The 13,553-nt window shown below is 32.7% G+C and overlaps 1 protein-coding gene across 4 annotated transcripts in view; it reads right to left on the minus strand.

Annotated features, from left to right (window-relative positions):
- Nucleotides 1-488: 488 nt before the first annotated feature.
- C1H5orf34 (chromosome 1 C5orf34 homolog) overlaps nt 489-13,553 on the minus strand; it is a 33,178-nt gene continuing 20,113 nt past the window's right edge. The window contains exons 10-15 of one of the 4 annotated variants that reach the window (XR_002769360.2): nt 12,989-13,083; nt 12,069-12,170; nt 9,081-9,121; nt 6,479-6,674; nt 5,893-5,991; nt 489-4,015 (exon numbers count right to left, since the gene is read on the minus strand). Coding sequence is in view for 3 of the 4 variants with exons in the window: in XM_012541408.3 (XP_012396862.1) it covers nt 5,961-5,991; nt 6,479-6,674; nt 9,081-9,121; nt 12,069-12,170; nt 12,989-13,083 (465 nt within the window). In the remaining variant the exon portion in view is untranslated. Of the gene's footprint in view, nt 4,016-5,523; nt 5,992-6,438; nt 6,675-9,080; nt 9,122-12,068; nt 12,171-12,988; nt 13,084-13,553 lie in introns of those variants that run through there. The other 3 variants (XM_012541408.3, XM_031964752.1, XM_012541409.3) reach the window with 3 other exon arrangements.

Here is a 13,553-nt window from a genome sequence, read left to right on the forward strand (position 1 = left end):
CAGTTCCAAAATTATCTCACTGTACTATCACCCAACCCACAACTTTTCTTGAAATCTAGACTCTTAAAATGTGTCAGATATGTAAACCTTGGTTAATGTGATTTGTATACCAAGAGACCTGATAGCCTAATACTTTCAGGTTATTTTAAAAACGACTTTTCACGTGGTCTGAGCCCTTATTCAGAAAACAATGATTTAGTTGTACAGTCCAAAAAGCTCTTTTTTAAGCATCCCAGGCAATGTACCAGGCAGGTAGTTGGCAAAGTGGATAGACTGCACACCAGGCCCGGAGTCAGGAACACTTATGTTTCTGATTTCAATTCAGGTTTCAGATACTTAATAGCTAGCTGTGTGACTCTGGGCAACTCACTTAACCCAATTTGCCTCAGTTTCCTCATTTGTAAAAAAGAGCTGGAGAAGAAAATTATACATCACTCCAGCATATCTGTTAAGAAAACCCCAAATGGAGTCACAAAGAGTTGGGCAGGATTGAAAAAACAACACAACTACAAATAAAAACAAAGACAGTTCCTGCCTTAAAGGAGCTTGCAAACTAATTAAGACAAGATACAATTTTAAAAAAACAGCTTAAGGGAAAATTCCAAAATTAGCACAATATATTAGGATGTAATTTTCCTCCAAGGGTCATTTATAGATGAAAATCAACAGCTTCTACATACCAACCTTCCATGTGTTTCAGTGTCCCCTTGTTTGATGGCTTTTTAAAAATCTTCAAGTAGGGGCTTATTCAAGGCCAGTCTTTTTGTCCTTACAGAACAATGTTCTTTTTGTCCTTGTTTTGTCACTGAGTTATGTGTGTGGCTGGGTGGGAAGGGTGGTAGGTTATACAGATCCTGGGCCCTATAATCATCTCAACCTGGTATATCCAGGTGATCTATATATCACATCTTACTCAGATATGTCCTCCAGAGGACCACACTGATTCTATAAGAGTTGCCAGACCACCTCAATTCTCAGTTTACTTCCATGAAATTCTGGGAATATTATATAAATAAAACAAATGAAAATAATGCTTTCTGATAATCACTTATAGACAGTTACTCAGAAACTGATATCTCAAGATGGGCAAAAAAAAAATAATCTTAGCCTGCCCCCATTGGGTGAAGGTTGACTTCTAATAAAGATTAGGATCTAGCATATAACTCACTCTTTTCAGGAAGAGGAAATCTTTCTCCTTCCATCAATTACCTAGATATTGTCTATCTTCTCTGGGGAGGGAGAAAGTTTCTTGGAACACCTCAACAAAGAACCAAACATAGTAGTAAAAGCTTCTTATTCTCCAAAGCCAGATTCATTGTGGCTCATGATTAAAGGGAACTTCTTTACTAGACACTCCAGAGTTTGCCCTAGGAAATTCAGACAGACCTTATATGATCTTGGGTACAGGGACAAAGTTATCTCTTATAGATGTTGAGCCCAAACTCTTAGGCTTAGGTCAGATACACAAGTCTGTGGGTGTGGAGGTGACTTTTTATCTAGCTGTCTACTCTATGCATGTGGCATTTAACTGTTTAGCTGGAAGTTCCCCGATTCCCCACCTCCAGTTCTGAGAATGATTCCCTTCATCTTCAATTCATCCAAAGAACTCTGGCATACATCTTCAACAGAAACAGCTTTCACCAAGTCATTAATGGCCTTGGAAACTTGTTCTTGCTTACACAAATCTGAACTCTCCTGTCTTAGCTCTGCCAAACTATCAAAAAGTATCATGGTTTAGTGGAAAGCTGTTAGTCAGGGAACTTGGGCTCTCAGGGCTGTCACATGTGCTACTTTGGTAAAAATGTTTCTACCTTTCTAGGTCTTCATTGCTTCATTGCTAAAATCAGAGTTGAACTATATGATATCTAAGAAGATATCTTTAAGCTCCTCATGTATGATCTTATGATCAAGAAGAATTTAATCCTCAGCATGTACTCTAGCCTATGGGGTTGTCCTTTTTCCTTGGAGGAAGGACTCTGCTCATGCTAATGTCATCTAACTTGGCAGGGACAGCCCAAATCAACCCCTTTAGGATGCCTTCTTTGGTTCTCCATTTCTCAATTCAATAATAAATTCTGCCTACTATGTATAAGACATTATGTTAGATTAAAAAAAGATATTGCCTTTAATGAAAACTCATACTGTAAGATCCTTAAGAAAATTTGAGCAGGTTATTGCTTTTAGTTGGGGGAGGGAGGCGTTGAGATTAGGGAAGACTTAGTTGGAGGAATGACACCTGCACTGGGTCTTGAACAGAGAGAACTGTTTTAAGAGGTAGAGATGTGGAGAGTGTTTCACATTAGGAAGACAGCCTGAATACATTTATAGTAGTGGGAAAATACAAAAGATAAAGCAATAGTTAATAGTCCAATTTTGCTAGATATAATATGAAGGGTAGTAGTCCAAAATTAAGACTAGAAAGCTAGGTAGGAGACAGATTATGGAAAACCTGAAATGCCAGGCTAAAATGTTTGCTACAGGCAATAGGGAAGACACTACAGGTTTTTAGTGGTGAAGTGACATGATCAAACTTGTGTCTTAGAATATTTTGGCAACTATTTGAAAGTCAGACTGATGGAATGCCTAGAAGCAGAAAATCTAGGGGAGTAATAGTCATATTTGACTGGGAGAGAATTGATAAGTGCCTCAACTAGAACAAAAGCACTGAGAGGAGGGAAGATGGGGAAATTTTTTATTTTCCCTTCTCTACTCTTAAAGAACTTAGTCATCTCCCTAGATACTAAATTCTGTCAAAAGACTTTGTCTTCTCAATAACTCAGAATGCTAAGCACCTACCATGGTAGGTACTCAATAAATACTTTGATCAATAGACAAGTTCCAAAGGCAACTGAAAGAAAAATTGCCTCTATCTGTATTTGTCTACAATGTGCTATCAAGTTCTTCCTTTCTAAATGACAATTAAGAAAATTTTTACATGTGAAGGAGGAAACAGATTCAGAGGTTAAAAGTCAATAGAATTCAGAAAGTGGAAGTGGATGCAGCAATTATAATTAGAATAAAAAATTTAAGAGATGAATGGGACATTGGAGAATTAGAACCCGTGTTCTTCAAGTGCTACATTACTTCAGGCAATACTGACTTAAGAGGTCTCCCCTGTTTGGCTGAATTTCCCTTTCAGGCATGAAACATCATTTATTGCTTGTTTATTCCTTGGTTTTCTGTCAAAATCAGTTTATTCTGTAAAGAAAAAAAAGTCAAGCATAGAACACTTTAACTTAAACAACTAAGTTGAAAAAAGTCTTGGACCAAATTCCAATTTGGAATTTATTAACCAGAGTATGTACTTACATGCTAGGGATAGACAGAGACAGAGCTAACTTACTAAAAAACATTTTCATAATCAATTTGTCACTAGCCTAATGGCAATTTGGCATGATAACTATTAAGGGTAAGGAGGCTGAAACTAGAAAATTCCAATTGAATTTGAGTATCAAGTCCAGAATGCAAGATAGTCCATTACTGGACTTCAGAAAACATATACAATATACATAGATGTTGAGCTTGACTGCTCTTTGATGTCTTAGTCACTAGTTACCTCTGTTATCATCATAATTACTGTAGTTGCCACCCATGGGGTCTCTCTATATTGAAACTTTTGCCCCGAAAAGTCACTTTTGGGGACTACTATTGCAGTAAAAGTAACTATATGAAACTTCTGGCACCATGAAGCCTCCCTACTTCAACCAAGGAGTAGCAAGAACAGTGTAGCAGAGAAGCTGGTATCCACAGTTACTCATTAAGGATCAGGGCCCAGGCCTAAATTCCAGGCAACCTACTACATATCCAGATGCTATTAAAAAAATAACAAGATTAAAACTTATTTATGAATACTCAGTTTTCATAGGAAAGACCTTTACAAGGTTCATTACTCAATCCATGGGTATTTGTTGATTCTACTTAGCATAAAGTTTATTTCTGATCCCCTTCGTTATTTTTGTCATTGTTGTGTAGCTTCTGATTTCTTCAAATTCCTTTTAAAATTGCTTTGCTAAATCTGGAAAATAGACAACAAATTTATTTGGAAAGAATTTCCCTAGGTATTTTATCAAGATTGTGTTGTTCCCAAAATTTTAGATTTGGGAAAAAACTCAACATAAGAAAAAGTATGTATTTACCAAAAATGACAATCTAATTAGGGTTAAGTTAATGTTACAAAAAAAAAAGAAATGTTACAAAATTTCACTGAAAGACCTTAGACCCAAATGAGGTCATCTTTGCATTAATATAGTATAAATCACTTACCACATCCAAGGCACTAGAGATATAAAGAAAAAAAAACCCCTAAAGTGCTAAGATTTTATTGAGAATACACCACATCTACAGGCAAAGGCAAGTGTTATACAAGGTAATGTAAAGATGGAGAGAGTACTTAGAATGGATAGGAGTGAAGGACAGTCAGGAAAGGGTTCATGTTAAGAGTATACCTATTCAGACAGTCTCCAAAGAAAATTAAGGATTTGCAGAGGAAGCTATGGTCGAACTTGTATCCTATGAAGATTATTTTAATAATTGTATAGATCACAGACTGGAAAGGGGGCAAACTGGAAGCAGAGAAAATCGATTAGGTTATTATAGAACAGATGAAAACTCATAAATCTAAATTAGAACAGTGGTAGCATACAGATAGAAAAAAAGGGATAAATGCAAGGGCTACATAGGTAGAATTGATAGGACAGAGCAGCTGATTTGTTATGAGCGAAAGGGGTAAAAACAAAGATTATTTTTAAATACCTACGACATACTGGTCACTGATAAATGCTTATAACTGGGTAAAATGAACCTGAATGATTGGCAATGACTATCATGTCCACACAAATAACAGAGTTTAGAGAAAGGGAGGATAGCTTTTTAGGGGGTAGGGAAAAAAGATTAGTTCAATTTTAGAGATATGTTGTTTGAAATATTACCTTAGGGTCAACTAAATTGTGTAACTATCACTAATCTAAATGATTAGAGTTGCTGGGCCCTCTCCTCATAGGAATGCTTGTTAGCATTTCTTTTTCAATTGGTATTCTTCCTTTATAAATAGGTAATTGCTAGCTAGAAAAACACCAAGGGAAAGCTATACATTTGTGATGGGAAAAGCCACACTGTCTTTTCACTACAGAACATACCCTCAAGACTATTTTCCTAACCAGTGGTCGTTATTTAAATAAAAATAATTCCTTTATGGATACTCAAGGTCATGCTGATTTTTTATTTGTTCATTTATATAGGCAACTTTCCAATTTAAGTCCTGGGTTCTTATGATCTACTCTCGGAACAAATGACCATTTTATGTAATGTACAATATTTTTACTGGTAATCATTTCTTTTTCAGTTACTTAAATTTTATACACAAAATTTGAGTACATCCTTAAAAAAAAGAATGGAATGTTACAAAAATTAATTTTTTTAAACTACCTCCTTATGATATGAACAGACAATTTTCAGATGATGAAATTAAAACTATTACTACTCATATGAAAGAGTGTTCCAAATCACTATTGATCAGAGAAATGCAAATTAAGACAACTCTGAGATACCACTATACACCTGTCAGATTGGCCAGAATGGCCATAGGGTGTCACTGGCATAAAACATTGAGACCTCTTTAGTTTTTAAAAGGAAATAAAATTCTGAGGTATTTCATAGGGAATTTGCACAAATAGGACTGAATGGTTTTTTCTATATTGAATTCTTACCCACCGTTCTCTAATACATTTACAGAAAAAAAAAAATTCACTGGATCAGAAAAACTAGGTGTAGGTAAATAAATCTTTTGTTTTGCTTATTTTGAATAAAGAAATTTTGCAGGCTAGAAATGTACTCATTCTCCAGTCTAACAATATAATCACTAAATACATTTTCCTTATACATTTGTAAACTTACTCAAGGGCAGGAACTGTCATACTCATCTTCGTCCTTCAACATTTAGCAAAAGTACATGCAGGCTATTCTTAATAATATCTGTTGCTCCATAAACAAAATCTAAGTGGGAAATCAAACGAAATTAATTTGTTCAGAAATGTCAAAGTTACTACTTGAAACAATATGATTAAAAATGAAAATTTCAAATTTAACTTACATTGTCACACATTCATACAAAACTATTTATAAGCAGTGTGAAATACACTGACATTAAATTAGAAAAATTTTTTATACCATATAAGCTACTAGCTCAAGAGGAACAAATTTTCCTATTAATTTTTTTTTGATGAGACAATTGGGGTAAAGCGACTTGCCCAGGGTCACACAGCTAGGAAGTGTTAAGTATCTGAATCCAGATTTGAACGTAAGGTCCTCCTGACTTTAGGGCTGGTGCTCTATCCACTACGCCACCTAGCTGCCCTCCCGTACAATTTTCATGATAAATTTTGTGTACAAATAATTGAAGATAATCATTTGTATCAACAAAACACAACTTTAAGAATATGATGTAGTTAAAACCCTTTATTAAAAAAATTATTATTTTTACTTTTTGGAACTGGATATTAGAGATTCAATGTCCTGAAGGATTTCTGAGGTTTTCTTCAATGCTAATGATACACTCTTTTGATTAACTTCTTCAAAAAAGCTACAGAGTTCCGAAGATTGTGGCTTGGAACTACCAGAAGACTGCTTGTTTTTTTCAGTAGAAATCTGATTTAGGACACTATTGTTCTCCAATAAAACTAAATTGTTTAATTAAGGAACATATTCTTTTTTTCATTTTTAGAAATCTTTTGACTAACAAACTGCCTTTGAAACTTATGCTTTTAGCTGTTATATAATATAGAAACTTCAGAAAAATTTTAAAGAGGAATATATGAAATCTATATAATTTTTATAATGTAAAGAAACATTAAAACCAAAATTTTGGATTAATGATTTTTTTTAATGCAGATATTTTCTTAATTAAATGGAAAAAAATGTGTAAAGAATGTGTTTACTTTGAATGAACAAAGTCAGTATATATAGGATAAAGGAAATAATGAATTGGAGAGAGAAAAAAATCTTTGAATCATATGTTTCTGATAAGGTCTGACAGCCAATAGTTATTAGGAACAAACAGATTCATAAAACCAAAAGGCATTCCCCAATATGGATATAGTGGTAAAAGGATACGAGAAAAAAAACAAAACAAAACAAAATAAAAAACAACTTTCAAAAGACCTACAAAATATTAATAACTATATAGAACACTAACATTCAAATGTGAGCAAATTACAGCTGGCAGACCATAAATTCGCACTCAGGAGTTAAAAATGGTTTTTATATTTTTAAATAAGTCACTAATGATAGTAAAGAGGAATGAAAATCAAATCACCTTTAAGTTTTACTTTACACCAAACAAAATTATCAAGCAGACATAATATAATTAATGCTGATTTCGAACTCTGCCCAAAGGGCTATCAAATTGTGCATATCCTTTGATCCAGCAGTCTCACTACTGCTTCTATATCCAAAGAGTTCATAATCCATATCCAAAGGATCATAAATGAGGGAAATGGACCCACATGTGCAAAAATGTTTGTGGTAGCATTCTGTAGTGGAACTAGAAACTGAATGGATGTCCATCAGTTGTGGCATATGAATGTAATATATATGAATGTAATGTAATGTTATTGTTTTGTAAGAAACAATCAGCAAGATGATTTCAGAAAGATTGGGAAAGACTTACATGAACTGATGCTAAATGAAGTGAGTAGAACCAAGAGAACATTGTACACAGCAACAAGATGATTATGTGATTATCAAGTGTGATGGACTTGTCTCTTTTCAACAATGAATTTAGGCTAATTCCAATAGATTTGTGATACAGAGAGCCAACTGCATCCAGAAAGAGGAATATGGGTACTGAAGGTGGATTACAACATAATATTTTCACCTTTTTTTATTGTTGTTTGCTTCATTTTTTTCCTCTAATTTTTTTTCCTTTTTTAATCTGATTTTTCTTGTGCAGCACATGCTTCAAAATCAATTGACTTCAAGGTCACAAAAATATTTACAGTAGTACTTTTTGTAGTGGCAAAGAATTGAAAACAAGCCAAGTGACACCTATTGATACTGGAATAACTAAAGTTGTGGAACATGAATGTAATGGAATGCTGAAGAAAGAATGAATTAAATATGATAAATACAGAGAAGAATGGAAAGATTTCTATGAATTGAAAAAATGTAAGCAGAACCAGGAAAACGATGTACACAATTTACAACGATTATTATATATGGAAGAATAAAGATAAAATAAATGAATGTTGTGAAATTATACCGAGTATACCAAATAAAAGATAAATGGGACTTCCTTCCCTTGCAGAGTTGGAAGGGTATAGATGTGGTAAATTACAGATAATGTCAGATTATTCTCATGTGTTAGTTAATTTTGCTAAATTTTTTTCTTTTTAATTCTTTGTTACAAAGGAGGGGGAGGGAAAAGATAATTTGAAAAATGTAGGTAATGTTAAAAGATAAAAATTTCTTTTAAAAGAAGATTGTGCTCATTTTGGTAGTATATCCACTCACTGAAGAATAACACTTACTTCTATGAAAACGAAATGAACAGGAGAGCAGAAACCAAGTGCATGTCTTCAAGGGTGGTTTTCATCATGAAGAGTTTAAAATTTGTGTGTGAGACAAATTTATAGTAGAGTTAACTTTTACTTCTGAGTACAATGACTCTGCTTAACCTGAACCTAATGAAAGCTACATGTACTATATAGCTTTCATAAGACCAAAAAATGTCTGAGAAAAACAGGTACAATGTGCACTTTACAAAAAGAAAAGCTGTTTGCTTTTCTTTCATCAACCCTAACTAACAATGTGGTGCTGTGGAAAGAATATTGGATTTAGTGTCAAGAGTTTGTGGATTCTTCTTATTACATGTGTGACAGACAAATTACTGCTTCATCTGGACCTTAGTTTTCTCAAAAACAGGGAATTATAATACTATATGACCTTCAGAGGTCCTTTCCAAGATCATAAAGTCCAATAAAATGTTAGCATTGGCATTAGAATGGAGAGTTATATTCATAAAGTATTAACTCTTAGTTTAAAGAGGTAATAGTGATGTACAATAAAAATTTACTTTGAAAGGATACAGTTAAATTTTCGCATTTTTTCAAGTTCAGAAGTAACAGACCTGCAACAACAACAACAAAGAATAAATCAAGATCAAGTGAAGTAATAGTTGTAAATGTACTTAACACAGGAGGTATTTCATAAATGCTTTTCCCCTTATACCCTCCCCTTAAAAGTTTACAACTAAAAGGTTATGTGCTTATTTCACTAATGTATTTTTGCTCAATTTTACTAACAGAAAGCTTGCATATGTGATACTATCCTTATTTTTCTAATGAGTCATATGTACACAATCTTGAATGACAATTCTATTATCATTAACTGCTACTTAATATATCTTATCTTTCCAAGTGGACTATAAGTTCTGTGAGGTCATGTTTTTATAAGCCCTTGCATCTTCAGGAGTGATTTATACAGGGGTTTGTATGAACAATAATATGACTAGTATCAAAAAATGCATTACTTTGAACAGTAATTGGTTAAAGTGTCAGGACTTAAAAATTTTTTTTTGATAGAAATCTTTCTAAAAGGTACACTTTCTTTTTTTATTAAACAGAATTTAAGAATCTTTTTGTTCATCTTTTCAAGGTTTCAAACTACCAACTATGATGAAATATTAATGCAGACCAAAGTGAGAATTAGGGATGAATAGATACTGACAATTATCCACTTGAATTCGATTTTATAATAAACGTTAATTTCAATATTACTATTCAATTATATGCTGCTTTGTCATAAAAGACAGAATGAAGGGAATACACAATTAAGTGGGAAAATCCTATATAGAGCATGCACAAAGCATCATTTTTTCCCATGAAATGTCTTTTGAAATTAAACTTAACATTCTAGATAAAACCCAGTTTCCTGGTTGGATCAGTAAAGAAATACTGAGACGCATGCAGATTGTAACAATATTGAGACACTGCCAAGGAGGCTATTTGTCCTTAACTTATGCAGAAGAGATTTCTTGTACAATGTTGGTGACTATTTGCCTATTATTTCTCTCTGGCCCTCTAAAATCAGCAATAGGTATGTTCTTAAAGCAATTATTTGAGTAGAAATTCAGGCAGCCATTTGCCTACATTGTATTTCTTCATTGATTCCTCTCATGTTTCTCCACAGCATACAGCTGGTACCCCTCATTGCTGATCCCCATACTATACATTACTGTCATCTCTAAGACAGCTAGGTAGTGCCAGGGGATACAGCACTGAGCTTGGAATTAGGAAGGCTGAACTTCATGAGTTCAAATCTGGCCTCAGACACTTACTAGCTGTGTGATCCTGGGCAAATTACTTAACAGATTAGTTCCTCATCTGTAAAATGAGTTGATAAAGGAAATGGCAAATCACTCCTGTATCTTTGCTATAAAAATCCCAAATGGGGTCAAACAGAATAAGACAGCGCTGAAATAATTCAACTATGAACTGCGATCTCTGCTCATTTTTTTTTTCGAGTTCTTTCCTTATCCCTTTTGCCTCCTGTAATTTTTCATTATGTGCCCGCCTAGTATCCTTCCACAGGTAATTTAAAAAAAAAAAAAAAAAAAAAAAAGACTTGGTCTTTTAAACTAACTTGAAGGATTCTTTTTCTTTTGAATGAAAGAAATTTCTAATATTTTGGTTGTAATCTATGGGTCTATAGTTTTTGTTTTCATATTTTGTTGGTTGCTAAGGATGGTGATGGGGAAAAAGCAGGTTTGTTTGCTAACAAAAAGTTCTTTTCCCCAGTCACCTCTGGATTCACAGAACCTGCAGAACACTGCATCCTGAATAGCCAAGGTTTTATTGAGTGAAAACTCAATAAACTTGTTAGTTTTTATTTTGATCTAATAAACATATGGAAAGAATTATGTCTTGTTTGCACTCACTATCACTACTGTAGGCTAGGTCCAAAGAATCTCACACTTGAATTACTGTGTAAAACCTTCTACTTGGTGATGTTGAATTCAACATCACCATTACAACTCACTTTTCATTCTTCTGCCAGAAAAATTTTCAACAACAAAATCTTCAATAACAATAAGTTCATCTACAAATATCACTCTTTTGCTCAACAAACTATACTGATGACATTTCATTCAAATCTCTATCTTACTTTCAACAAGGTTTTCCATCATCTGGAACAATCTTTTTTACTTAATTTTACCTCCACTATGATTTGACTCCAGTTAAATTCTTCACTTAAGTGTTACTCTTATAAGGCAAGCTCATCTTGTTCCTCTTACTTTCAAAAGAATCTTTTCCTCTCCATCTATTAAAATTTTATCTTCAAGGCTAAGTGAATTCGCCATAAAACTTCACCCAATTAATCCACCACTGATTTCTCTCCCCTCAATTTCTAGTGCACCTAACTTTTTTCTAACAGTTCTATTCGTGTTTGTCTTGTTTTTCTAACTGGAAAAAACGTGTAAGAAAGAGGACAGTAAGAAGGACTCTCTCCTACTTCTTTTGTATCATTGAAAGCTCCTATAAAAATGTTGGGCAAGGAGTCCAATACTTGTGGATTTACCAATTTATTTTAGATAGGACAATCACATCAAAGTCTCTAAAAACACATGGTACTTCAGCCTATATTTAGGATTTCTCTAATGCAGTCACAACATATGTAAAATCATATGATCATGGGATTTGGAACTGAAAAGAACTTTAGATTTCTGGTCTAAAATCTTGGCCTACAGATTATTTTTAAAATTTTGGCATAAAAATGATTACTGGGTTATGTCACATAGTTTTTTGCTACCAAGCATTTTAGTCTGAGGACTCCACTGCTAAATTATATAAAATATCATTAGTAACACTTCTGTTTAAAACTCATTCTATAGTTTTTAGGTTCAATGAACTATGAAAAATGGTAAGACAACCACATTTAAATTACTCTAACAGATAATTTATTCAGGGAAAGGGGGTAAAAAACTTTCTCTAGATTCACAAATGCAGCTTTTCAAGCTTTCACTATTGATTATGTTCCCTACACACATAAAGTAGGTAGAAAATTATCAAGAATACCAGTTTTCTTCAGTAATAGGTGATGATGGAGGATATGTGAAAATCTCCTGAAGATTAGTCTGAGTAAGACTCTTGCACCAAGCTACTACTGTTGTCACATACCTAGGTTGAACATAAGTGATTAGGAAAGGAAATCATTTAAATCACCTATTTCAGAGAAAAGAAACCTACTCTTGCAGTCTATTGGGGAAAAGACTAGTAATAAAAAAGCAGATAAAGTGTTAAGTGGTAACTTATCTAAATTTAATTCAACTTTCATTTTTATGCCACAATAAAAGATCCTTATTCACCAGGAGGAAAAAAAAAAAACAACTTGAAATATTCAACAAATTTAAAATAGAAAATCCAAATTCATTTATAAGATCATCCTCCCCAAATAAAATGAATTTCAACTTAATCGCTTTTTAAAGAAATGTATTTTTATAAGTTTCACACAAAAACTTTTAATAAATTTTAACATATATCATTATGTGTATGAGATATATATAGATTTTAAAAATTAAAATTTTAATCAGTATTATATAAATATCGAAAATGCCTGCTTCAGTCAATTTGTCAAATAAATGTGAAAGTTGTGGTCTTAAAGGCTGTCTGGATAAGGTATTAAACTTGTCAAAAAAGTAATGGCATCTAGCTACATCTTTTTGTTGTTTAAGGTATGTTCTACCTTAGACAGTAATTATACTGTCAAAATGAAAGAAAACTTTGCTATTTAATGAAATGTTTTCTTTTACCAATATCTATTTTGGGAAGCTGTTAATAATTAGATGATAAAACTTGATTTTTGACAGACAAAAATTAATTTTTAGAATTATTTATATTTTTAAAGTTTTAATTTATACTTATATAACTAAAATATATTTATATTATTATTATTATACATGAATATATGAAAGAAAAGATAAGTTTTACTATAGTACCTTTCAAATTGTCCAGGATGTTCCATTTGAATTAAATGATCTTGTCCATCTGGGAGAGTTAATTTACACCAACCTAAGGTAACACCTTGATTTCTCTAAAGAAAACGTGAGGAGATTTTTTAAAAAGCCCCACAAGTCTAAAACTGATAAAATATTCCTATTTTATGCAAATAACAATAGAGAAATATTCAGCAAATAATTGAACCAACAAAGAATTAGCAGATAATTTAAATGCAATTAATACTTTCACTTGGGATGTGGACACTTTTGACAAATTATCCTTACATCAAGATAACCCAACAAAGAGAAATAAAATGAAGTTAATTAAATTATTAAAAGATATCAAGAAAACATAGTATCTTCCAGATTTGAGTATTTTATAAAGGAAGCAGAGTTAACATTATAATGTTTCTTCATTTTTTTTTTTTTTTTTTTTTTGGTATTCTGGGGAAGAATGGACATCCATATTTCAATTGCAAAAATACATAGTTCCCAACTTAGGCAAAACAATGATAAAAGTTAGCATTTACAGAACACTTAAAAGTTCACAAAATACTTTAACAAA

This window comes from Sarcophilus harrisii, chromosome 1, assembly GCF_902635505.1.
Source record: "Sarcophilus harrisii chromosome 1, mSarHar1.11, whole genome shotgun sequence".
Taxonomy (NCBI): domain Eukaryota; kingdom Metazoa; phylum Chordata; class Mammalia; order Dasyuromorphia; family Dasyuridae; genus Sarcophilus; species Sarcophilus harrisii.